Source organism: Cupressus sempervirens, chromosome 1, assembly GCF_028749045.1.
Source record: "Cupressus sempervirens isolate cs-2001-9-10 chromosome 1, ASM2874904v1, whole genome shotgun sequence".
Taxonomy (NCBI): Eukaryota; Viridiplantae; Streptophyta; class Pinopsida; order Cupressales; family Cupressaceae; genus Cupressus; species Cupressus sempervirens.
The window spans coordinates 48,155,687-48,182,294 of record NC_143118.1 but is presented as its reverse complement, the minus strand read 5'-3'; the positions used below and the strand labels follow the sequence as shown (position 1 = coordinate 48,182,294).

General features: G+C 36.6%; 1 protein-coding gene across 2 annotated transcripts in view; it reads left to right on the top strand.

Moving 5' to 3' along the window:
• The window catches only part of LOC149576109 (uncharacterized), a 62,468-nt gene extending 37,770 nt beyond the window's left edge, over positions 1–24,698 (top strand). Inside the window, exons 5-8 of one of the 2 annotated variants that reach the window (XM_089816324.1) lie at positions 8,106–8,270; positions 19,520–19,597; positions 23,158–23,261; positions 23,444–24,698. In XM_089816324.1, coding sequence (XP_089672450.1) covers positions 8,106–8,270; positions 19,520–19,597; positions 23,158–23,261; positions 23,444–23,549 — 453 coding nt within the window. In that variant the 3' untranslated portion in view covers positions 23,550–24,698. The remainder of the gene's footprint in view (positions 1–8,105; positions 8,271–19,519; positions 19,598–23,157; positions 23,262–23,443) is intronic. The other variant, XM_089816327.1, reaches the window with a different exon arrangement.
• The last annotated feature ends 1,910 nt before the right edge of the window (positions 24,699–26,608 follow it).

The following is a 26,608-nucleotide window of genomic DNA, read 5'->3' as shown; positions in this document are numbered from 1 at the left end:
GAACTTTGCATGATAGGAGGAAATGTGTGGCTAAGCCATTGGAAAACCTTTGTAGGAATTTGGCGTGGAATCTGCTCAATACTGATATATCATATTACACATTTCGTTTATGCATCGTGCACCTTGACATTGCTGTGGTTGTAATATTCTTCCTTTCCATTCCTTCTGCAGATCCATGGAAACTCTTTTGAGACAAACCCTCGTCCACTATCAGACCTGATAGTTCTGAATTGTTCATATGTTTACTTTTTCACCGAGGCTTTGAATGTTCAAAATGAGAAGAGCATTTTGACTTATTTTTCAGGAGAGATCCAGATTTTCCTGGAAAAATTATCAACAAATAGAGACAAACACTTTGCTACTTACATAGTGGGGTTGATAACGAAGATCAAAATGGGTCAAAGACTCTTTTGACATGCTATGCCTTGTCAGTACAAAGTATGTGTTGAATCTTCTTTTGGGTTCCCAATTGATATCTTTTACACCGGCCTCTTTAAGTAAGTCCATTGACCGTGTAAGTCTTATTAAGCATAGACCAATATTGATGATTTATATGTATGTGTACATACCTCTTGTGCTGAAGTACATTTTTATTCTTCACATGCAGCTATTGCATTTGCTGATTTGTGATCAACAAGTTTGTGCAATATCTTCTCACCAATACCAAGTGTAATAACTTATTTCTGTTGAAGAGTTGACTATATATTTGCAGTCTTGAAAGTTTAATAAAGGATTCTTGTTATTTCGTCAATAAATAGAAGATTTTTTTTCATGCTAGGAATATAACGACCTTCTTAAAGTGTAAATCATAGTATTGTTCAAATTAACACCACAATCTGGAAAGATTCTTAAAATTTTCAATGGTACTCCAACATCTAGCTATAAAAATTTCTGGTTACATTTTGAGACTGGCAAAACTAAGAGCTGTATATTAGCAAGCCATGGTTTTAAGGTTTTAACTGCAAATGAATGCTTCTGATGACAGGGACTTCTGTTTACACCTTTTCAATGATCTCAAACACTAGAGAACTTGTACACAATGAAGATAATAAAACCTTACCTAGTGGGCCCCAAAAAAGGTGTATTGATCTGTTCTCAAAATAAAAGTTGTATCTAAAATTCCTAACTGAGATTCCCTTACCTTGTCCGAAAGATTGAAAAGGAATATTCCATAAGATAAAATCATAAAAGCAATTGAGTAAACTTTAGATTTCTTATCTTGAAAACTTAACTTAAAGGATATGCTGGGTAAGTGGAAAAATCTTTAGATGTGACTGGAGAAGCAAATAAGACAATTGAGTGTGAGATATCATCACAATTATAAAACAATCCCTGCAAAGCCAATGCCTTTCTTATATACCTGTCCTACCACTGGTAATTGAGCCATTCACACTTTTTTGGCAGCATCTTCACTCACATTGCTGCTATGTTTCTACCTGCTATCTTCTTTTGCCAGTATTCATCTTTTGATGACAGTGACTGCCTCTTAAAAAATGCTGCCTATCTCATTATGATCACAGATTTTCACTCCCTAATGCTCCTGTTATTGCACTCTAGCACCCTGAGATTGGCTCAGAAAAGTCTTACATGAACCAGAGGGGCGGTATACAACAGCAAGGCATGTGTATTCTCACTCACAGGAAAAACAAATTAATGTCTATAATACTATATAAGCTTGAAGACACAGGCTGACGTTTAAACAGGGAGGAGATTCCTTACTATGCTACAACCAAATGGCTCTTAACAAAGTGCTGCCTATCTCATTATGATCACAGATTTTCACTCCCTAATGCTCCTGTTATTGCACTCTAGCACCCCGAGATTGGCTCAGAAAAGTCTTACATGAACCAGAGGGGTGGTATACAACAGCAAGGCATGTTGTATTCTCTATTACAGAAGTAATTGGTAAAATACTTGCATGTTATTAGCAGAGACCAGACGGTCAATTTATACAAAAGAATGAGACGATGTTTCCTTAGAAAACGATTGTAAAGAATAGAAACATTCTATTCTAGAGAAAGCAAAAAACGAAAGCAAACTAAAGCTAATTAGATCTTTACAATAGATAACCATTAACTAATAATGGACGACTTATCTATTATTGTAATACCCTCCCTTAATGGTTAATCTATCTAGAACACCAAGCTGTCCGCTGAATTTGACAAACTTATTAGGACCAAGAGGCTTGGTGAGAATGTCTGCAGTCTAATATGTGGTAGGAACATATGGCAAATCTATAATCTCGTCTTCAACCAGTTGTCGTATGTAATGACAGTGAACATCCACATGCTTGGTTTGTCCATGGAAGATTGGATTTCGTGTTAACTTGATAACGCCTTCATTATCAACAAACAGAGTAGTTGGTCCTGCTGGTGACATCTGCATATCCCCAAGCATTCGACGAAGTCAAACAGCTTCACATCCTGCCTTAATAGTCCCTTTGTATTCGGCCTTTGTAGAAGAGAGAGAAACTGCCTGTTGCTTCTTACTAGTCCATGTGACTGCACCGGATCCCAAATTGAACACATATCTAGATGTTGACTTTTTATCATCAATAGAGCTTGCCCAATTTGAATCTGTGAACCCACTACGTTTAGGATTAGAAATTCGAGATTATAGAAGTCCATAATCTGAAGTCCCCAGAAGCCTTAGGAGCTGTCATAAAGCGTGAAATATAGCTTATTGCAAAGCTGATATCAGACCTAGTAGCAAAGAGGTAGATGAGGCTGCCTACTAGTTGCCTGTATGTAGTATCATCAACGGAAGGAGAATCAGACTTTGTTGATAACTGGATACCTTTCTCCATAGGTGTAGATGCAGGTTTGCAATCTTGCATACGAAATTTGTCTAACAGGGCCCTGACATATTTGGACTGAGAGATGAATATACCAAAAGATTGTTGCCAAACGTCAACACCTAGGCAATAATGCATGAGCCCAAGGTCAGTCATATTAGAAGATTGGCATAAATTCTGTTTGATTCCCTGAATCAAAGATGCGGAACTACCAATGATGATCAAATCATCCACATAAATAACCAGAAGGATGATGTCACTGTCAGTACTCTTCATGTACAGATTCAAGTCTGAAGAACTCCTCTTGAAACCTTGATCACTGTGGTACTTATCAAATTTTATGTACTATGCCAAAGGGGCCTACTTCAATCCATAGAGAGCTTTTACCAATCTGAGAACCTGATGGCCTTTACTAGCAACCTTGAAACTAGGAGGCTTCGTCATGTAGACCTCTTCATGGAGATCACCATTCAGGAAAGCACTCTTGACGTCCATCTGATGGACCTTTCAGCCAAACTGTGCTGACATGGCTAGGACTAATCTAATGGTGCTCATCTTTGAAGTAGGAGCAAACGTCTTCTCATAATCAATGCCCTAACGCTGAGAAAAGCCCTTCGCCACTAAATGAGCTTTGTACTTATCCAAAGTACCATCCGATTTGTATTTGATTTTGTAGACCCATTTGTAGCCAATGGGTTTCTTCCTTGGTGGAAGATTAGAAAGGACCTAGGTGTTCTTTAGCAGGCTCTGGTGTTTAGATGTCATGACCTGTTCCCACTCTAGAATTCTTTTAGCTTTGGAATATGTTTGAGGTTCAAACACACTATGAATGTTGGCCATGAGAGCAAAGTTAACAGAATTTGTAGTTTTGCTCTTTTTCCAAGTAGTTCTCCCATCAATGAGCTTATCATCACGAAGACCAGCAAGTGTCTTAGGCCACCACTTAGGCCAGATAGGAGAATGACCAACATTAGTACTAGGAGATGCTTGATCAGCAGGATTCTCATCAGAAGAATCTGGATCAAACTCAGTTGAAGCATCTATAAAGCGAGGTGATCCTGCAGGGGAAGCTGGAGGTGTCTCTACAAGTATCCTTGGAATAATTGGAGCTGCAGGAGCTATTGGAGCCCTTCCATCAGGTGGACCTAATGGAAGCCGAACTCCCAAATCATGAGCCATCACAAGCTGGTTTGCTAGATCAGGAACAAGAGAAACCGACATGAAAGGTCCTCACTGCTCATCAAAGACTAAATCACAACTGTATATGAGACTCAATGTCTCAATATCGATCAGGCGGTAGGCTTTGTGAAGATTGCTATATCCAGCAAGCATGAGTTTCTGACTCTTGGCATCCAACTTGGTGTGTGAAGCATCAGGGATCCAAACAAAAGCAAGGGAGCCAAAAACCTTCAGGTGATTGATTCTGGGCTTGTGACCTGACCAGGTCTCTTATAGAGTTTTACCTTTGACCACCATTGTGGGTGATCGGTTCAATAGATAAACTGCAGTGTTAACTGCTTTTGCCCAAAACTGCTTCGGAATATGTCTGTGTTCGAGCATGGAACGAGCCATCTCGGTGATTGCCCAGTTCCGACATTCAACTACACTGTTCTGTTGTGGCGTGTGGGGTGTGGTTAACTGGCGTTTGATGCCATGTGTATCTAAAAAGATAGAGAAAACATTAGAATAAAATTTCCCCCATTGTCTAATCTAGGAGTAATAATAGATTTCCCAGACTCTTTTTCAACTAAAGGTTTAAACTTCTGAAATACAGGAAATGCATCTGATTTCTTTTTAAGGAAATACACACACATTTTTCTACTGAAATCATCAACAAACAATAGAAAATACTTGGACCCAAGGACAAAAGGAGTGGCCATAGGGCCGCAGATATCAACATGAACAAGTTGAAGTACTTGAGAAGCTCACCATGAATCGCCACTGGTGAAAGGTGTGCGATGTTGCTTCCTAGCTTGACATGCATCACAAACTCCCAGGTGTTGAGTCTAAATCTCTAGCAATCCAAGAACAAGCTCATCCTGAGCAAGCTATGAGAGATAATGCACATTTAAGTGCCCATATTGCTGATGCCAAAGTGTGCTGACAGAAGATCGCCGAGCAGCCATAGCTAAGTCTTGAGAATCACCAGAATCAGTAAGTCTGAAAAGACCATGATCCTCAAGACCCATTGCAACAATAGACTTAGTCACCCGATCAGTGATGGTGCACTGATGTGAACTGAAGGTGATTGCCAAGTGTGGAGAATGTTGCAGCAACTGATTGACTGAGAGTAGATTTAGTTCCATCCTTGGAACGTAGTACACATCAAGGAATATGAGATTTCTCCCAACAGATTGAATCTGAATGTTGCCTTTACCGACAACAATGTACTCTTCTCTGCCACAAAAAATAATAGTCTGAATAAGGCTGGTAGTCAGCAAACCAGTCTATGGTGAGTGAAATGACGAGACACCTGAATCAATGTACCAGGCAGACAACTTCACATGATCTGCAGGTCTTTTAGCCATGAAGGCGTAAAAGGTAGATTCCACCTGCTCAGTGTGCTCTGCACTATTTGCTTTGGGTTGCGAACCTTATTGCTTAGATTGTGCAGCTAAGCATTTTTGACATCCAACCTTCATGTGTCCAAACTTGTGGCAGTAGTTGCATTTGAATGTTCTTCTTTCTGGAACCATGTGATGCTGGAGCAGAAGACTTCTACTGAGATGGCTGTTGAGACTTGCCTTTATCTTTCTGAAAAGATTTCGCAGCAAAGGCTTGCTTTGTAGAGGTGAAACTGGAGCTACTACTGAATTGTTGTTTTCACCGATCTTGCTGAAGTAGTAGGGTGCAGAGATCAATGAACTTCAAATCAACACCAGAAGATGTGATGTTGAGAGTCTGATAAAATGCTCATAGGATTTTGGTAAACTCCAAAGAGTGATAACCACAATATCCTCTTCCTCCATCTTGCAACTGATGGCAACTAACTGATAACGGATTTCCTGAATCCGATTCAAGTGTGCCTGGAGCGAGGTGCGCTCATCCATGACAATAGAAAACAAAGTGTTTTTCAGAAGAAGGCTCTACTTTTGTCAGAAGTCTCATGAAGACCTTTGAGATGTGTCTAGATCTCAGCAGCTGTATTGTCGGATGGAATCTAAGAAAGCTGATCATCAGCCACAGATAATTTGAGAAGCATCACTACCTCTCGATTAGTCAGATCCCATGTATCTTGATCAGGACCAGGAGAAGTCGGACGCTTCGTAACACCGAGAACAAGTTGGTCGGTGTTCCGATATTCAAAAAATTGCGATGATCCACTGCTTCTAGGTGCCATAATTTTGACCATTGAATTTGGAGTTATGCTCGAGTAGAATGTTTGTCAGAGATCCCATGGCACGTTCTTCAATGAAAAATAGTGAATTTGTGAAGACACATTCTTCGAGGCAAAAAAATAGAAGACCCAGAAAAATCAGAGAGTGACCCAAAAGAGCTCGAAAAACCCAGAAGGAATATGCTGTCAGTTTCTAGATCCATTGGCTCGAAAATTGAGGCACCCAAAAAAATGGACAACCCGGTTGAGCTCTCCAAAAACCCACCAAGAATTTGAAATCCAAAATTTTTTTCGAACCCAAAAATTAGGGTTTCGAGCAAAAAAAAAAAAGGGCAACAGCCATGGAGGTAAAAAACAATAGAAAAAATGGCGATTTGAGACAGAACTTTCGGATTTTTGTTTTAGAGCTCAACTGGAGGCTGAGATGAAACTGAAGAGTGCTTAATATGTGGGGATTTAACTCCACAAATGGCTGTAAATGCAGGTTTGCGGATGTGAAAGCCGTTTGTAGAAAAATGCCACAAAAAACGACCCTCTTGTTGGTTATTGCCATGGTTTTTGAATGCTAGGAGCTGAGAAATCGCCCCTTATAGACGTGTGATTTAATCACGATTTTTTCCATGCGATCTCCTCTGCAAATCACAATTTTCAATCCTCAAACCCTAGCTCGAGATTGTATTACTCTGATTCAAATTTCTCTAGGCAGAAAATCCTCGGCGGGTTTTAGAGAAATTAATTGAAATTTTTTGAAAAAATTTAAACAAATAATTTCAAGAAGAAATTATAAATTTTTCCGAATTTTTTTATGTATTAGCTTTGATACCATATTATAGAAGTAATTGGTAAAATACTTGCATGTTATTAACAGAGACTAGATGGTCAATTTATACAAAAGAATGAAATGATGTTTCCTTAGGAAACGATCATAAAGAATAAAACATTTTATTCTAGAGAAAGCAAAAAACGAAAGCAAACTAAAGCTTTAGATATTTACAATAGATAACCATTAACTAATAATAGACGACTTATCTATTATTGTAATACTCACTCACAGGAAAACAAATGAATGTCTAGAATACTATATAAGCTTGAAGGCACAGGCTGATGTTTAAATAGGGAGGAGGTTCCTTACTATGCTACGACCGAATGGATTCTGAAGGCAATAAACTCTTCAAACAGTAACATACTAGCAAGCACTCTAAACCACTTACAATGTATGAAATGGACATAGAATTTCACATTGAGGAAGTCCAGATCTTCACATGTGGAATAACAAATGGAAATGTGCATGAAAAGTAAACACATATTTGCCCTAAAGAAAACCAAACTATGGAAAAACATCCAGATCTAGAGAGCAATTTATGCTCCATTCCACTATCAAAAAGATGTTTCAGATGCGTACAATGGTGCTAATGAGCTAATAAGACAGGTTTACAGCCTCTATACACCTAAACTACACCCTCACCTCACTGAGGCTTGCATTCAAATTGGCAACTGGAATGCAGATCAACTGCATCTAGTGTACAGTGAGAGTAGACATCTCCTCCAATGTGGAAAAGCAACATATGAGCTCTTCAACTTTTTAAACATTTGAGGATGAAAAGATCAATCAAATTAAGAATTAAAAATCCTACTTGCTGCTTGTTGCCAAGAAGAGGTAACTACTTTCAGAATTTTGACACCACTCTGGAAGTCCATTTGCTTTTACCACTTGAGATTGTTCCATATAACTTCCGTAGGATGAATATTTTGCTGAGTGTACAATATTGGAGAAAACTTCAACCTAATACAAAACGTGTCAAATTATTTTTGTCCCTTCTAAAAGGATACATGAAGCAAAGTAATTGCAATACAAGGCTTCTTGTTTTCATTCTGATTCAAGCATTGATTCTTTTTGGTGGATTCGTGACAAGTATTTGATTTCATGATATTCATTGTTGAGATCCTTCAATCCTTGCAATGGACATTTTGCAGGGCCAGGTCTTGACACTTGTGGAATATGTCTTACTTCTTTACCGCGCATTGCTTCCTACTCCAGTTTGGTATCGTTTCTTTCTGAACAAAGAATATGGAAGCCTTTTCTCATCTCTGATCACAGGATTGTACCTTACTTTCAAGCTGACATCAATTGTGGAAAAGGTAACTATATGATTACAGATTACATTATGAAGTAAAAATTGACCCTTACATTTGTAATATGAAAGATGCAGATTCTAATGTTAAATGCCAATGACTATGTTGGAATCAAATTCAGTAAACTATCTGGGTCAAATGCTGTTAAAATAGCTTATTGATGCTGTATCCAAACCACTTGATATTCTACCATTCCTCCCATTTTAGTTCATTCCTCCATCTGTCCACTGGATTTCTGCATATTGTCATGAATCTTTTTTTAGTCTTGGGTCTATATGGATGCTGTTCGTTCTATGTTCTGGCAGTTTTCTGCCCTCACATCTCAATCAATTGCACCTTTAACATATGGCTTCTGTTTCATGACTCTTCCACTTGAGGGTCTTCCCTTTGTTTGGAATTACGTCTTGCTCTGCCCTTGAACAAAGATAACTGTGGCCATGTTTCTAATCTACTTGTTGTCCCGCCCTACTGTCGGAGGTTGATTTTTATTCCATGAACTTGTCCGAATGAAAAAAAATCGCTTCATTCAGCATTACTATCCACAGGATCTTCTGCAAAAGAAGGTATATGTCTATGATCTTGGATCACTTTTTCTAGATACTATATAGAGTAATCAGATTACTTTTTTTTGGCTGGGAATTTCATTCATTTAAATTATCTGTAAAGACTGAGATCAAGGAATTCTCAATAGAATTTTTTTTGGGATGACTCAGTTATTTTAAAATTCCTTCTTTTTGACTTCCATAAGCAGTCACTTACACTATGATGTTTTATTGGATGTTCTACCAAGTTTTAAGGATAGGGATGACAGGGAATGTGTTTTAGAGATGTATTTTTGGAGGCCACTTTTGGGCTTGGCAAAGGGGATGGCTACATAAAATTAAAAATATAGAATTTTTTTTTTCTTCATATTATAAATTTTTAATTAACAGTGACAAGGCATTCACAATATTTACATATTCATAGAAGAATCCTTAATACACAACAATATAGTTCACAGGAGAGCCAAACAATTTAATATTAATAATCAAATGACAAAAACTTTAACTATAGTTTCTCACATAATTCATTGTCAATGTGCATGCGATATAAAATTAGAAGGATGTAATCCAACAAAGTGCTCGAAGGCTGCAAGTTTGAACTACAAATTTCACAATGACAGTCACAAAAACATAGTGATAGAATGTATGAGGCTGCCCCTGATTGGAGTTTGCCAACATTGCATAAAACTCTGAGTCGGACTCCAAGTCATTGCCACTATGAGGGACTGCCTCACTAATGGAACTCCAATTAACCCTGCTTGTGTCTCCTTATTAATCTAGATAACATCTTCTAGATCAACATCTGATCATAAAGCTGAAGTTTTCTGATACTTCTAAGTTTGACAATCTTTGAGTTGCAATGTGCTGTCCATAATCGCCAACTTTTTTATTTGTCTAGATGTCATCTCTTTCCTCTTGATAAAGTTAATCAAGTTATATGTGGACCGATTCCTATAGCTAACATCTCTTTTAAGGAGGCAAATAGAGTGTCCTCAGATGTGTTGTATTCTTGTTGTGCTATGTCCACCATTTAATAGAATCAGTTTGAGCCAATGTAGTTCTATCTATCTTTGGCTAGTTAAATGTTAGACTACCGGGATTAGTAAATGCAAGCCATCATGTATGAAGTAAGTTAGACTCTTCAATTGAATACATCTTTTGAAGGGCCTTCAATTATCCTCTTTTCACCACTTCATCATCACAAGGAGGCAACCTGCTAGCCTTAGGTGCATACCATATGGGATTTAGGGAAAATTTTGTCATATGAATTGGGGTTTTCATAGTGTTCCATCACCATATCACAATGGGTGTAATATGTTTGCTCATATATTCCAAAATCAGGATCCTTGTTAGAAATTGCTTTTTTGGTTTCTCCAATTATGTTGTCAAATGTCTCATAAATCTCTCCAAGTCCATTAGAGTTTATATAAACATATAATTAAAAAATTAGAATTAGAAATGTAATAATTCAGCACAAATCAAAGTATATTTTTTAAATAAACGAGCAGGTTATTTAAAAATTAACAATTTCTTATCTCATATTGGACGACCAGTCATCAAGGATTTTTTTGTTTAATACCCTTTCCTTCCATAGTGTATGCAGTATAGCATCTTACAGCATTTTGAATTAACCATCAGTAACTGCAGAGTCTTTTGCACGTCAAGCATATTTACTAACAAAATGAAACAATTGACATACCTTGTCTCTACATTTTTACAATTTTTTTTTTTTTGGAAAGGTCTTGAAGGGAGTGAGGTGTGGCGTTGATAAACGTTTGAACATCTTAGCTTTTGGACCTGCTGCTGCATCCAATCTATCTTTCTTGCCTATTTCCATGTGTTGTTCAATATATGAATACAACATAGAGTCCAAAAGATGAGGTTGTAAGCACCCTTCACCATCATGCCAATTAATTTCCACACACATGCTGAATCAGTAACCACTTTAACAACATTGGAGCCCTACCCCATCTATGCCATCTCCTAGAAGATGAAATTAGAATTTTGCATCCTTGCACTTCTTAGAACAATGAATAGCTTGAAGAAAATAATATTGAGCTAAACATGTGACTTGATGTTGATTAGCGGTTGATGTCCAATATCGGTCCACGTATCCATGACAACAAAGCAGCCTGCCCTATTACATCACCGAATTCACATTTGAATACTCTTTATCAAGAAACGTAGTATGTATTTTATAGTCCACAAAATGTGACATTTTTGAACATTTGTTTGAAATAAAGAGAATGTGCTATATGGAATGGGATGACATGGGCATAGAAAAGTGTTGCAATGGAAGACTCTACCACATCTTTTGGCCTGAATATTGAACAAATCTGCACTGTCCTTACCATCTCTCTTGCAATTGTGTCAGTCTTTCCCATTGTAGAAGTTCCTCGATTGTGTCTTCATGTGCAAATAATGAACAACCTTCAACCCTTCTCTTGTAAAGCCAAATAGACAACAACATATTGTTTCTCCCTCCAAAATCTATTATACAAATGTGACACAGCCACCCTCTAGTGCCCACCCCTCCTCACTCCACCCCACTCCACCCCACCCCCACACCCACAATTTTTTAATCTTTGTCTAGGATTGTCATAAATTGCATAAGATGTTTTTGGGATCAAAAAGGCCTTTCGAATAAGAGGGCACTCAAATGGATTTTGTGGCTGTTTCCTTTCAACCATAGAACTTTCAGAGTTTTTGGTGACTTGCAACACCCCTGGGATCACCGAAAGGCCAAGATAACTTCCACAAGATACTAGCAAGAAGATTGCATCACAATTGATAATGGATATGAAGATGTACATGACGAACCTTGCATATATAAACAAGGTGAATAGATAAGATGTTGACAAGTGCCATAATACTATGCAGTGCACAACCTATCACCCACATAAGGTGGATAAGTGATAGTGTGATAATAATAGTAAAGGTGACAGTTCCACTTGAGGTGGATAAGTGATACCATAATAAAACCTCTGAAAGTGGAGTGCTCCTAAAGTGTTAATTGATGATTAAGTAAACTTAAGTGGTAAAGTGTAATTAGGACCTAGGTGATGTTATCACCAGTTACAACACCTTAATTACACCAACACCATTCCTTAAGTGTAAATTGGGGGTACTTAATATGCAAATGGTTATTGACTACCTAGCCATGTTAGGTACCCATTGACAAAGCAAATGCAATATCTCACAAACAATTAAAAGAAGAGAACCACAAGGGAAAAAAATCCTTTCCAAAAGAGAGAAGAAACAAATAATGATGATGCATGGAGGAATTAGGACCCCCCAAGGACTACATGCATCTTGTATATACAATCAAGTTATTACGAAGTAATTGGTAAATATTTGCTTGATATTAACAGAGACCGAGAGGTCAATAAATACAAAAGAATAAAACAATGTTTCCTTAGGAAACGATCGTAAAGAATAGAAGCATTCTATTCTAGCTAAAAGAAAGCTAAAGAAAGCTAACAAATAACTATTGACTAACTAATATTAGAATCATTCTAATGTTTACAATAGATTACAAATAGATAACCATTAACTAATAATAGAAGCTTATCTATTATTGTAATACCCTCCCTTAATGGTTAATCTATCCACAACACCGAGCTGCCCTCTGAATTTAACAAACTTATCTGGACCAAGAGGCTTGGTGAGAATGTCTGTAGTCTGATCCGTGATAGGAAACATATGACAAGTCTATTGTCCCATCTTCAACCAGTTGTTGTATGTAGTGATAGTGAACATCCACATGCTTGGTTCGTTTACGGAAGATTGGATTTCGTGCTAACTTCATAACGCCTTTGTTATCAACAAATAAAGTGGTTAGTTCTTCTGGTGACATCTGCATATCCCCAAGCATCCGATGAAGCCAAACAACTTCACAACCTGCTTTGAGTGTCCCTTTGAATTCAACCTCTATAGAGGACAGAGAAACTACCTGTTGCTTCTTACTGGTCCATGTGACGACACTGGATCCCAAACTGGACACATATCCAGAAGTTGACTTTTTATCGTCAACAAAGCATGCCCAATTTGAATCTGTGAACCCACTTTGTCTAGGATTAGAACTCTGAGAGTAAAGAAGTCCATAATGTGAAGTAACCTTCACATAATGAAGCACATGCTTTGCTGCCATCCAATGTTCAGCCTTACGAGTTGTCATAAAACATGAGATGTGGCTGATTGTGAAGCTGATATTGGGCCTAGTAGCAGAGAGGTAGATGAGGCTACCTACTAGTTGCCTGTATGTAGTATCATCAATGGGAGGAGAATCAGACTTGGCAGATAACTTGAGACATTTCTCCATGGGTGTATATGCAGGCTTGCAATCTTGCATACGAAAATTGTCTAACAGAGTTGTGGCATATTTGGACTGAGAGATGAATATACCAGGATACTGTTGCCAAACCTCTACACCTAGGCAATAGTGCATGAGCCCAAGGTCAATCATATCAAAAGACTTGCATAAATTCTGTTTGATTCCCTAAGTCAAAGATGCCAAACTACCAATGATGATCAAACCATCCACATAAATAACCAGAGGGATGACGTCATTGTTAGTAGTCTTGATGTACAAATTTGAGTTCAAAGAACTTCTCTGGAAGCCTTGATCACTGAGGTACTTGTCAATTTTAATGTACCATGCCCGAGGGGCTTGCTTCAAGCCATAGAGAGCTTTCACTAATCGGAGAACTTGATGTTCTTTACTGACAACCTTGAAACCAGGGGCATTGTGTCATGCAGACCTCTTTGTGGAAATCTTCATTCAGGAAAGCACTCTTGACGTCCATCCGATGGACCTTCCAACCAACCTTTGTTGCCATGGCTAGGACTAATCTGATTGTGCTCATCTTTGCAGTAGGGGCAAAGGTTTCCTCATAATCAATACCCTGATGTTGAGAAAAGACCTTTCCAACTAAACGATGATTGTGCTCATCTTTGTAGTAGGGGCAAAGGTCTCATCATAATCAATACCCTCACGTTGAGAAAAACCCTTTGCAACTAAACAAACTTTGTACTAATCCAAAGTACCATCAGATTTGTATTTGATTTTGTAAACCCATTTGCAGCCAATGGGTTTCTTCCCTGGTGGACGATCACAAAGGACCCAGGTGTTATTCTTTAGCAGGCTCTGGTGTTTAGATGTCATGGCTTGTTCTCACTCTGGAATTCCTTTAGCCTCGGAATATGTTTGAGGTTCAAATACACTGTGAATGTTGGCCATGAGAGCAAAGCTCACAAAATTTGTAGGTTTGCTCCTTTTCTGAGCAGTTCTCCCATCAATGAGCTCATCACCACGAAGATTAGCAAGTGTCTTAGTCCACCACTTAGGCTAGAGAGGAGAATGAACAACATTAGTATTAGGAGATGCTCTATGATCAAGTTTCTTGTCTGAAGAATTTGGATCAAACTCTAGTAAAGCATCTACAAATCTGGGTGATCTTGCAAGAGAAGTTGGAGGTGTCTGTATAGGGATCATTGGTATAACTGAGACCACAAGAGCTACTGGAGCCCTCCCATCAGGTGGACCTAATGGAAGCCTAACTCCTAAATCATGAGCCTTCATAGGCTGGTTTGTTGGATCAGGATCAAGAGAAACAGTCATGAATGGTCCTCGTTGCTCATCTTAAGCTACATCACGACTGTAAAGGAGATGAGATGTATCAGTGTCAATTAAGTGATAGGCTTTGTGAAGACTACTGTATCCAACAAGCATGAGTTTTTGACTCTTGGCATCCAACTTGGTGCAAGATGCATTAGGGATCCAAACAAAAGCAAGGGAGCCAAAAATTTTCAGGTGACTAATTTTGAGCTTGCGACTTGAGTAGGCCTCTTTCGGAGTCTTACCGCTAGCTGCCACTGTGGGTGACTGGTTTGAAAGATACACTGCAGTGTTAATTGCTTCTGCCTAGAACTTCTTCGGAAAATGTTTGTGTTTGAGCATGGAGTGAGCCATCTCGGTGATTGTTCTGTTTTGACGTTCAACTACACTATTTTGTTGTGGTGTTTGGGGTATGGTTAACTGGCATTTGAAGCCATGAGTATCCAAGAAGCTAGAGAATTCGTTGGAACAAAATTCCCACCCCATTGTTTGACATAAGAGTAATAATAGATTTCCTAGACTCTTTTTCAACTAAAGGTTTAAACTTCTGAAAGACAAGAAATGCATTTGATTTTTTTTAAGAAAATATACGCACATTTTTTTATTGAAATCATCAACGATCAACAGAAAATACCTAGACCCAAGAACAAAAAGAGTGGTCATAGGGTTGCAGATGTCAGCATGAACAAGATGAAGTACTAGAGAAGCTTGCCATGAATCGCCACTGGTGAAAGGTGTCGCAAGTTGGCATGCATCACAAACTCCAAGTTGTTGAGTCTGAATCTCTGGCAAACCGAGGACAAGCTCTTCTCGAGCAAGTTGAATGAGATAATGCACATTTAAATGCCCATACCACGGATGCCAAAGTGTGCTAACAGAAGACCGCCGAGCAGCAATAGCTAAGTCTCGAGAATCACCAGAATTAGTAAAGCGGAAAAGACCATGATCCTCAAGACCCATTGCAACAATAGACTGAGTCGCCATATCAGTGATGGTACATTGATGTGAACTGAAGGTGGCATCCAATTGTGGAGAATGTCACAATAATTGATTGACCTAGAGTAGATTTAGTTCTATCCCTGGAATGTAGTACACATCGAGGAAAATGACATTTCTCCCAGCAGATTAAATCTGAATGTTGTCTTTACTGACAATGGTGTACTCTTCTCTGCCACCAAAAATAACAGAATCTAAATAAGGCTAGTAGTTAGTGAACCAATCTTTGCGGTGGGTGAAATGACTAGAGGCACCCGAATCAATGTACCAGGCAAACGACTTCACATGATGTGCAACTCTTTTAGCCATGAAGGCGTAAAAGGTAGATTCTGTTTGCTCAGTGTGCTCTATATTGTTTGCTTTGGGCTGCAAACTTGATTGGTTAGATTGGGCAGCTAAGCATTTCTGACATTCAACATTTATGTGACCAAACTTGTGGCAATAGTTGCATTGAATGTTCTTCCAGGAGCCTTTTGAATCTGGAGTAGAGGATTATTGTTGAGACTTGCCTTTATCCTTCTGAAAAGATTTAGAGCAAAGGCTTGCTCTGAGGAGGTGGAGCTGGAACTACCACCAAACTGTTGTTTCCACTGATCTTGCTGAAGCAGGAGCGTGCAGAGATCTGTGAACTACAGATCAACACCAGAAGAAGTGATGTTGAGAGTCTCGATAAAATGCTAATAGGACTTGGGTAAACTTCTAAGAGTGATGACCACAATGTCCTCTTCCTCCATCTTGCGACCAATGGCAAGCAATTGATCACGGATTTCTCGAATCCTATTCAGGTGAGCTTGGAGTGATGTTTGCTCATCCATGATAATAGAAAACAAAGTGTTCTTCAAAAAGAAAGCTTTGCTTTTGTCAGAAGTCTCATGATTATTTTTGAGATGTGCCCATATCTCGATAGTTGTCTTGTCGGATGGAATTTGAGAGAGTTGATCATTAGCTACGGATAATTTGAGAAGCGTCACTGTCTCCCGATTATTCACATCCCATGTATCCTGATTGATACTAGGGGCAACTGGACGCTATGTAACACCCAAAACAATGTGATCTCCCAAGTGCCATAATTCCGACCATTGAATTTTGAATTGCTCTAAAGCAAAAAATTAGTCAAAGATGCCATAGCACGTTTTTCAATGAAAAACATGAAAATCTGTGAAGGCATGTACTTTGAGGCAAAAAAATGGAAGACCCAAAAATATTTGAAGGGGTACCCAGAAGAGAGCTCGAAAAATTCAAAAAGAATATGTTGTCGGTTTCTAGATCCACTAGCTCGAAAGTTAAGGCATGAAATCGAGGTACCTAGAAAAAACAAACGACAACCCAATTAAAATCTTGAAAAACCCACCTAGAATCTATAATTTTTTTTGACCCAGTACAAATAATTAGGGTTTTGAACAAAAACGACCCTATTGCAATCAAACCACAAAAATGGCCGAAATTTGCCAAAAAAAAAAAACATTTGCAAAAAATGGCTATAAGAAGCATATATCAAAGAAAATAATTTTGAAAAATATTGCTCTGTTAATTTCGAACAAGAAATTATAATATTTTTCTCAAAAATTCAAAGAATTGGCTCTGATACCATATTACAAAGTAATTGCTAAATATTTGTTTGATATTAATAGAGACCAAGAGGTCAATATATACAAAAGAATAAAACGATATTTCCTTAGGAAACAATTGTAAAGAATAGAAACATTCTATTCTAGCTAAAAGAAAGCTAATAGATAACTACAAAATAACTAATATTCGAAACATTCTAATTTTTACAATAGATTACAAATAGATAACCATTAACCAATAATAGAAGCTTATCTGTTATCGTAATACAAGTATCCCCCTTAGGAAGGAAGAAGAGAGACAAAATATCCCACATAATAAATATTTTTTTACAAAAATGGGGAGGACTTGATGACAAAATAGTCCAACACGTACAAAGATAAGCCAAGTACAAATGGGAGAATGCTTTCCATTTTGGAGAGGAATTAGGATGTGGAATCCAAATTAGGATGCAAATGTCTATAAAAATTTGTTCATATGTTATCAACTCGTTGGATGATGAAGATGTGACAAGCCAATCAGGTACATACCCAATCACAAGAGAAGGTGACAAGCAAGGAACTACTAGAAACTGATTTTGAAAAAACTCCAAAGATAAAGATGATGTGACAACACTAGTGCCTCAATTATCTTCAAATAGAAGAGATGTCTTTGAAAATTGAGGAGGAGCCTCAAAGCTTGAAAAAAGTTCAAAAAACCATAACATAAGCATGATCATACTAGATTACATGATGTGAGAAATCAAATGAAGGAGACTCATGAATTTTAATTGCTAAAGACAATTTAGCAAAGAGAAATTTCGTCAAATGTGTCTCGTAAATCTGAAATGTAAGACTCCACAAACGATGAACCAATGTATGTCAAATAGGAACCTCAATCAGGAAGATGAATAGATACCTCTTGCAATGACTCATTAGAATCACCGACAAAAGATGAATAGATACCGCTTGCAATGACTCAAGATGAATGTGTGATCTTAACTAGAGAAGTAGGAGCTAGAGATGGAGTCTTTGGATCATCATACTCTCAAGTGTTGCAACATGCTCAAACTCCTCTAAGGCATCATCATCAAGAAGAATATTGTCAATATGTTCAAACTTCTCGAAGGCCCCCCTCTCCCTCTCCTTATCCTATTCTCTCTCTCTTCGCCCACCCTTACCCGCTCCACTTCCACCCTTACCCACTTCACTTCCTCCCTCCCTCTCATGAAAATGTACATGATTCACCTTGCATATACAAGCAAGTTGAATCCACAAGACATTGAAAAGTATCATAATACCATGCAATGCACAAACGATCATTCACATAAGGTGGATTAGTGATAATGTGACAAACAATACCTCTAAAGGAGGAAGATCCGCTTGAGATAGATAAGTGATAACATGACAAAAACGCCAAAAGTGGAGATGCTCTTAAAGTGTGAGGTAATTACTAAGTAAATTTTAGTGATAAAGTGTACTTATAACCTAGGTGAGGTTATCACTAGGTCCAACACTTATATTACACCAGCACTTCCGAACCTTGATGAACCCTCAAGTGAGCTTGAAACTCTCACCTTTTAATTTTTTTTTTTCTGACTTTCATCTCATCATGCTCACTACTCGATTGCTGCTGCTCGACATTGTTTTGTTTTGTGAAACAACATGCAATTGAAAATTGAAAATAGAAAAAAACAAACTCATGACTTCGAAAAAAAAAACTAATGTAAGGTTACCTCTTTTATTTTTTCTTATTACATCACTCCTTACTCTAGTACACCCTGTTACCCAATAAAATTTTTTTACGCTTTGTCTAGGGCTGTCATAGATTGGCTTTTCTGCTTCCATCCTCTCTACCCATTTGCAAAGCTTTCAGAGTGTGTGATTTCTTATGCATCACCCTTGGTTTACAGTTTTAGACACTTAAGTCTATGTTGATCATAGTAGCATTACTTGGGATTGAGATTGAATGTCAAACCAAAATAATTATTTTTTAATTTTACAGCTTTTAATGAACTATTGATAATTGGATCCTTTCAAATTCCCCGTCATCCAATAACCAATTTCGTCCACTGAGAAAGTACACGCTGAATGAAAAAATGGTGAAAAACAAACTGCTTGACTGAAAAAATGGTGAAAAACAAACTGCTTGACTGAAAAAATGAAAAGTATGATATTTTAAGCCCTGTAATGCCTTTTTTAACTCACCTCAGTCTCTGCTTGGGACTTGTGAATCCAACCTGAAGGTTTGGTGGGTCTCTTGGTGAGATCTGCACAAGACCACTGAGTCTCAGGGTCCAACATGGCACATTAGCCAGGCACGAGTTTTGAGTTGTGTGCAGGGATTTTTTCTCTTGATTCTGTGTGCTTCCGCTGAAGTCTTGGGGAGCTTTTTATTAATGATTGTAAACAATGTGGGTTTAACTGAATTTCAACCTGGCCCATTTTTTAATCTTGCTTTCCTTTTAATATTTTGTTATTACTATTGTTGTATATTGCTCCATTAAATTGCCTGAAACATAATTTCTAATAAATTTTCATCAATCATTGATTTAGGTGCAGGCTTCTTTTGCAGCACTGAAAGCCTTATCACATAAAGAAATGCAGTATGGATCACATGCAACTGCAGAAGAGGTATGGTGATTCATGCACAACTTTGAAATTTATTTTTAAAGACTACCCAATATTATTTATAAGGATTGAAATATACAACATCACTAATAGTAATTTACCTGTGAATGGTCAATGGGACTGTAGTCAGTTGATGAAGCTTAGTGAAGGCAAGGGAGTGTTCAAAGTTAAAGAGAATCTAATAGAATGCTAAAGGATACAAAAAGAAAACAAAAAATTATCAAAGCTTGAATGTTCTCTAGTTCCAGAAGTAAAAATGAATATCAAAAAATTATTGAGGGGGATGGTAAGGTGGCAACTATTGCTTTATCTGTGCCAATTGTTGACATTTAAGAGAATAAAGGGAAAATTGATACTATCCGTAACTCAATTGCCCATTGATTGCTGGTCTGACATGGTAGGACTGGCCATTAGACCTTTAATTGTTCAATTGTCTTCTTGGATAGAGGAGGAACAAAATCTTTATGAATATCCAGGAATCTAGTTAATAGTATTTAAGATGAGAACCAATATTGAGATAGCAATAAAGGATTTTTTGGTATTTTTCTTTTTCTTAAGGTGGTATATCATGGGTTTTCTGAAGTTTGTGTTAGGTTTTTATTGCTTAGAAAATATGTAGCAATTGACTGTGTACATAATAACTCATCTTAGGGAATAGGTCCTGATTCTCTATTCATGGGTCTTCTATTTTTGATTCGAGTTTTGATCTTTATGACTAAGTCAAGCAATTTATCATTCCTAGATTTTACTGAACAAAGAGAAAACATGCCTTTTTTGATGTTTGGTCTATAACCCAAACACTATTAAGACCCATTCATGTCAATAACAAAATGGTCTGTGGAACAGCAGATACATATCAACCCAACACTGATGCCCTGTCATTGAGACAGCTGCAGCCTGCAACTATTTAATTTATCTGGTCTGTACAATTCTTGAGTTGGCCATTTCATTTTTATTCTTGACTCAGTCATATGCTTTAACAAATATGCAAGTCATTGCAAAATTGTTTGACTGTTCTAACTAATTAAATATGAGTTAAAAAATGGTGTTCTCTTTTATTTATTTCCTACAGCTTTAGGAGATTCCAGACAGGATTGAATATCAAAAAAGAAAAATAAACGGCGTAATCTGATGTGTTTAAATTGGTTTGTCAAAATTGAGATCAATTTTCAAAGTTGCATGTCACGGATATGGATACAGATATGGTTTCAGATATGGATACGACTATTTTTGAAGACCCCATTATGGATACGGTTGGATATGATATGCATTAAAAACCCATACACATAAAATTAACACAAATTTCTTAGTTATTAGAGGAGGGTTTTTTATTATTTTAAAAGCAATAATAAATAGAGATGCATAATTATAATTTGATTTAATAATTCACAATATTGAGAAAGTAGTAAAGTTGAAATAGAAAAAAATTTCATTTGTCTTCCTCTTTTGGTGTAGGTTTTTTAAAATACCAATTTTTGTTGCATGATTGATGTTTTTAACTTTAGTTTTAGGAATGTTTACATCAATTTAAAAAAAATCATCAGTGTCAAGGAAGGCTGGAAAATAAAGTTTTTTAGGCACTTGTGTGTGTGGTATCCAATGTGTGTCCATGTTGTATTGGACATGGATACGGTGATACGGGTACCCAGGGATGGGCAGAGGTGTTTCTGGCTACTCTGCCCATTTTTAATATTGTTCAATGTTTTCCCTATGTAGTATTTAACTTCTGTATGACATTTGACACAGCACACATTGGTCTCAGAAAAACAGGAGATTAACTTAAATCTAACCGAAACTTGGAAGACAGAGAATTAGCTCTGATTTTTTTTTTTGAGGTATTACAATGCTTTTTTTGCCTACAAATCTAGTAATCTATATTCGTATACTTCCATTTTAAATTTATAATATATACAAACTGTACAATCGTTTTAGCCAGAGTAGCCGGAAACACCCGTCCCTCCCTGGGACACGTATCTCTATATCCATGTCCAATACGGCATGGACACACATCGGGTACTGCACCCACATGTGCTATATTAGCCTTGATTTTCCTACCTTCCTGGACACATATATAAAAATTGATTTAAAACTTCAATCATGCATTTCTTTTTTGGCATAAACAATACCTACACCTGAAGAGAAAGATAAATGAAATATTTTTCTAGTTCAGCAACTGATTTCTTTGAATTATCTTTCAATGCAACTTTATAATTGTTTTCACAATGTAAATTGTTAAAAAAACTTATAATTATGTTTATACCAATTATGTCTATAGTGCTTTTTAAAATATTAAAAAATCCTCTAATAATTTAGAAAATTGTGTTTTTTCTATTTTTTATTTTTATGAATGTCATATCCATATTGAGGGTCCTTAAAAATTGGTCGTATCCTAAGTCACAAGGTTCGAATTCAAACTCAAGTTCCTTGATCATAAAATTCAGATGAATTTCGGCAAGGGAAAAAATTCGGAAAAAAATTGACATTAAATTTTACTTGTACAATTTTTTAATATAAGTAAGAGAATTGTTAAAATAGTTTGAAATTGCTAAATAATTAAACTAAATAACTCAACTTTATTTTAAAATAAAATAGTATTATTATAAATAACAATATTATATAAATATCATAAAGTTTGGAAAGGGTAAAAATTTGCTGAAACTCAAAACTTCATGGATGAAATTCGACATATCAATACCTATCTGTGTCCATGCAACTTTGGACTATTGGCTTCTTCCATTTTAAAATTGAAATGAAACTAACCTCATCAGTCTATAAATCTTACAGTTCTCCTGTTGAAGGACTGCTACTCTCTGATAGCTTTGGTTTGCAATGTATATGTCTAATTCTGTTGTTCTAAAACCCAGAGCTTACTTAAATCTGGGGAGAATGGAATATAAGTGGTAACATTTATTTTCCCACCTAAAATGGGGCAACAATTGGGACCAGTAATCAGTTGCGTATGCATATTTTAAACAGATATATGCAGGAATTTCATAGGAGATATGTTCATATTTACAAACCCTTTTCTATGGATGCTTTGCTTCCATGTCCATAAATGATTTAATACCTATTTGGACTTACTGCATTACAACCTTTAATATGCAAATTGAGATTGCATTCAAGGAAACACAAATTCTCGAAGCCTTGGGTTCTCAAACTCAAAGAATGTTGTATTTCAAATGGAGAAAGAGGATTCAGTGTAGATACTTGGGATCTGGACGAATAAACGTCAAAACTTTAGTCTATATATCTGGCTCCAATTACTCGTGCTTTTGGCCCCCTTGTTTCAGAAACTAAAATTTTACTTTGGACAAGTTTAACAGCATAGATCTTGCTTGATATGTTATTTGAAGTATGTTATATTTCAAATCCTTAAATTTAAATTACTCTTAATTTGGAAAGGATGATGTTTGCTGCAAATGGAAAGAAACTAGATGTTTGCTGCAAATGGAAAGAAACTATCTGGTCATAATGTTCGTCAAATTTTTAAATGTAATCCTTGAGTTATTCTGCTGGTCTGCTTGTGGTAGCTTGTGTGTTGTTAACAGGGTTACTTGTATCAGGTTGTTGCAGCTGGAGATCTTTGTGCTATTTGTCAGGAGAAAATGCATGCACCGATCTTGCTACGTTGTAAGCATATATTTTGTGATGACTGCGTATCTGAATGGTAATTTCCTTTACTTATATAATATTTTTGAAATCTTTTTTATCTGTTTGTTTTTCATTAAATATTGCCTTACTCTCGATATACATATATTGTCAAAGTGGATACTTATCATAGATGTATGTGCAATGAAACCAATCATTTTTTTTTTTTTTTTTCTGAACTATCTGAATCTTTCTGCTCAGGTTTGAGAGGGAGAGAACTTGTCCACTTTGTCGAGCCATTGTGAAGTCAGCTGAGTTGAGATCCTTTGGTGATGGCTCCACCTCTCTGCTTTTCCAGCTCTTCTGACTTCTTGAAACATAAGTTGACAAGCTGCTCGCCAAGGAAAATGTATGCATGATCTGAATTATCAGGGCCAACAGTTTTTGTTAGGGCTTCAACAACTAAAACCATAAATTCAATACACCAGATTATACTAAAGTTGCACCTGAAAATTTACCTGCATTTTGCAAGGCATCTAAGGGTCAGCAAAGCATTAAATTTCTCGGGTCCAATAGACATAAGTTTACCGTATGATATCTCATGTAGCAGATAAAAGAAATTTAGAGTACCATTGCGTACACATCATATTACAGTCTGTCATTTATAGAAGGATCTCCAATATGTAAATAGTTGTTGAAAGAATGCTTCAAGGTTGTAGCAGCTGATAAGTTGGTCTAGTTTCAATGCAGTCAACTGCTATGCTCAAATTTTCTTGTTCATTTTAGCAATGCGAAATTGCCTGAATGTTCATACAAACCTATAGATGGTCTGAGCAAATGCAAGTGTGTGGGTGGTACTGTGGACAAGACTTGAAGCTGATCAACATGGCTGATTGCAATTTGTTAGTGCATCTATGTGCTCTGCATAGATGCCCTCAACATATGAGTTAGTTGTATTATTTTTTCTTGGAAAAGTTCTCCATGTATCTGGCTGTATATGGAATTGCCATTGGCAACATGGGACCTTGGATGCTTTAGGGCCGCTGGCTTTTCTGTCCTTAGACCGAACTCCACAATGCACCATACACGATTTGAACTGTGGTTTTACTCGAGGCAATAGTCTTAATCTCTCGTGAAGGCTCAAGGGCTTAGCACAAAAATGCTTTTTGACTGTTGAACTTCAGGTTCACATTTTCTTCAGGCCCTCTGGGTGAAGCCATAATATATTATGGTTAATAACAGTTGTTTTACAAAATCTATTATTTCTACATAGTTTCTGTCAAAGTAGAGATATTTATTTGCTTTTAATTTGTTCAGTTGTATATAGGGGACTGCATTATTTTGAGGTGACGTTTGAAGAGCATAAAATTCCACCGTTTTCTATTTATATGTGGTATGTTTATGCTGATGGGGCACTAGATGAAATTCATACATCTATTGTAGAAATAAAGTGGACCATCACCTTAAAATTCTTGACCATACAGTTTCCAATAAATACAGACATTGAAGTGTATAATGTCGCAATTAATCTATGTTTGTGATATGCGGAGATCTCGTACATGTATTACATTTTGTTAAATAGTCTTAAAGTAAATATTCATAAATGATGGAGAAACAATATGATCTCGTGTCCATTGGCTGCTTATTCAAGATAAATTTCTTTACATGGAGACTAGATCTTTCTTTAGTCAACATTCACTGATCAAATTTGTTGCATTTCATAATCATCGAGCAAATATGTAAATTAAGTGCAATTAATAAGGTGAAGATATTAGTGTTTGAATGGAACGATACGATAATTTTATAACTTGCTTACGATTACCACATTATGTAAAAATGTAAAATGAATGAGATAAGTCATGGATGCATAGGATTTTGGTGCAATTTTCATATTCTTTTATGGATTTTGTGAATTTGTATTATTTTGATTCCTTGGACACGCGTTTGAATTAAAAGACAAATACTGTATATAACCCTATGTTGTCTCATCAAGTATATTATAGATATATAATATATAATAGCTACGGTCAATTTTATCATGTTAAGCATTTTTATAAGTATATGATAGAATCATAACAAAACTATTATTTCTCTTGTAAGTGGGTGACCAAATTCTTCTAGTTATTCATTTGATCATTAACAATGTGTCACAACCCCACTCCCTCTCATTTCGAATAACTCGGTATTAAATTGCCACCTAGACTAAAACAACTAAATCATTGTTAAATTAGATTCCATTACAACCGATGAACGGAAAATGGAAGTTTTAAAAAGAAACAGTTACAAATGTTGTTAAAAAAAAAATTGAGATGTTCTCATATAAAGACATTTGTTAAAAATTGGAGGATATATTACACATTTCCGCATGAGTGCTAAGGGGCAGTTAGGTCAGTTGACAACGACATTTTTGGAAAAATAGCGTTAAGAATAGGGTTTGGAAGAAATGGGGGGAGAGAAAAGCGAGAACAATATAGGAAGGAAGGTCATCTACAGCCTTGGAAGTCATTATAGCAGGAGTGGGCCTTAGGGAAGAAAATCGGTAGGAGCAATCGTATTAACAGAAGTCACAATCTTCCAGGTTTCCTTTTGCTTAACGTTCTGCCTCCATCTACTTTTTGTATTACTTTCTTGAAAATGAGTTGTTACTGGAATTTTTTCATTTTTGATTAGCAATAGTATGAAGAAAAATGTAATCCTTGTTTAAACTGGGTTGGCATGTGTTTGGACGTTCCATGTTGTATAACTCAGTGAATGTGGAAGCTTTGAAATCCTTTCTCCTTCCGTTTGCCTTAGTAAATGATATTATTTATGCCCTGCTATTAAGCTCTGCTGGAGTCTTTTAACTTTGATTGGTTTTGTAATTATGCATGTGCTTCTCCCTTTCACGTATTGCTGTTGTATCCCTTTCCTTTATCATTGGTGTGATACGATAAGTTGCTGACTTTTGCGATAAGCTGTTGCTATTCAATGCAAAACAAAAATAAACGTTATGCTGGAGCAGATTATGATGTTAATAGTGTACTCTAAAACAATTTAGACCTTTCATTGGAAACTAGAATTGCTGTGTGTGAATAATTTTTACATTTATACGTATTTCTGTGACTGATTTAAACAATATTGTTGTAGCCTGTAAAGTTATGAATGGTTGTGATTGTGATGACACCGTACTGTTACCCTGTTAACCATACTGGTTGCTGTTAAAGCCATAGTGTTGTTATTTAATAGAATGATCCAGAGGTGTTAAACTAAAAATCTAGAAGTCATGTCGTCAGCGACACTGTAGGTTTCTTTAATACCCCTAAAGCTAGGTTATGCCTTTGATATGCTAAACTTTTTTTTTTTTTCTGTTCAATACTGAGGCACGACACAACTCTAAAGTTAGAAGACAAATCTTACAACAGGGAATGCATATTTGAAGCCTGAATG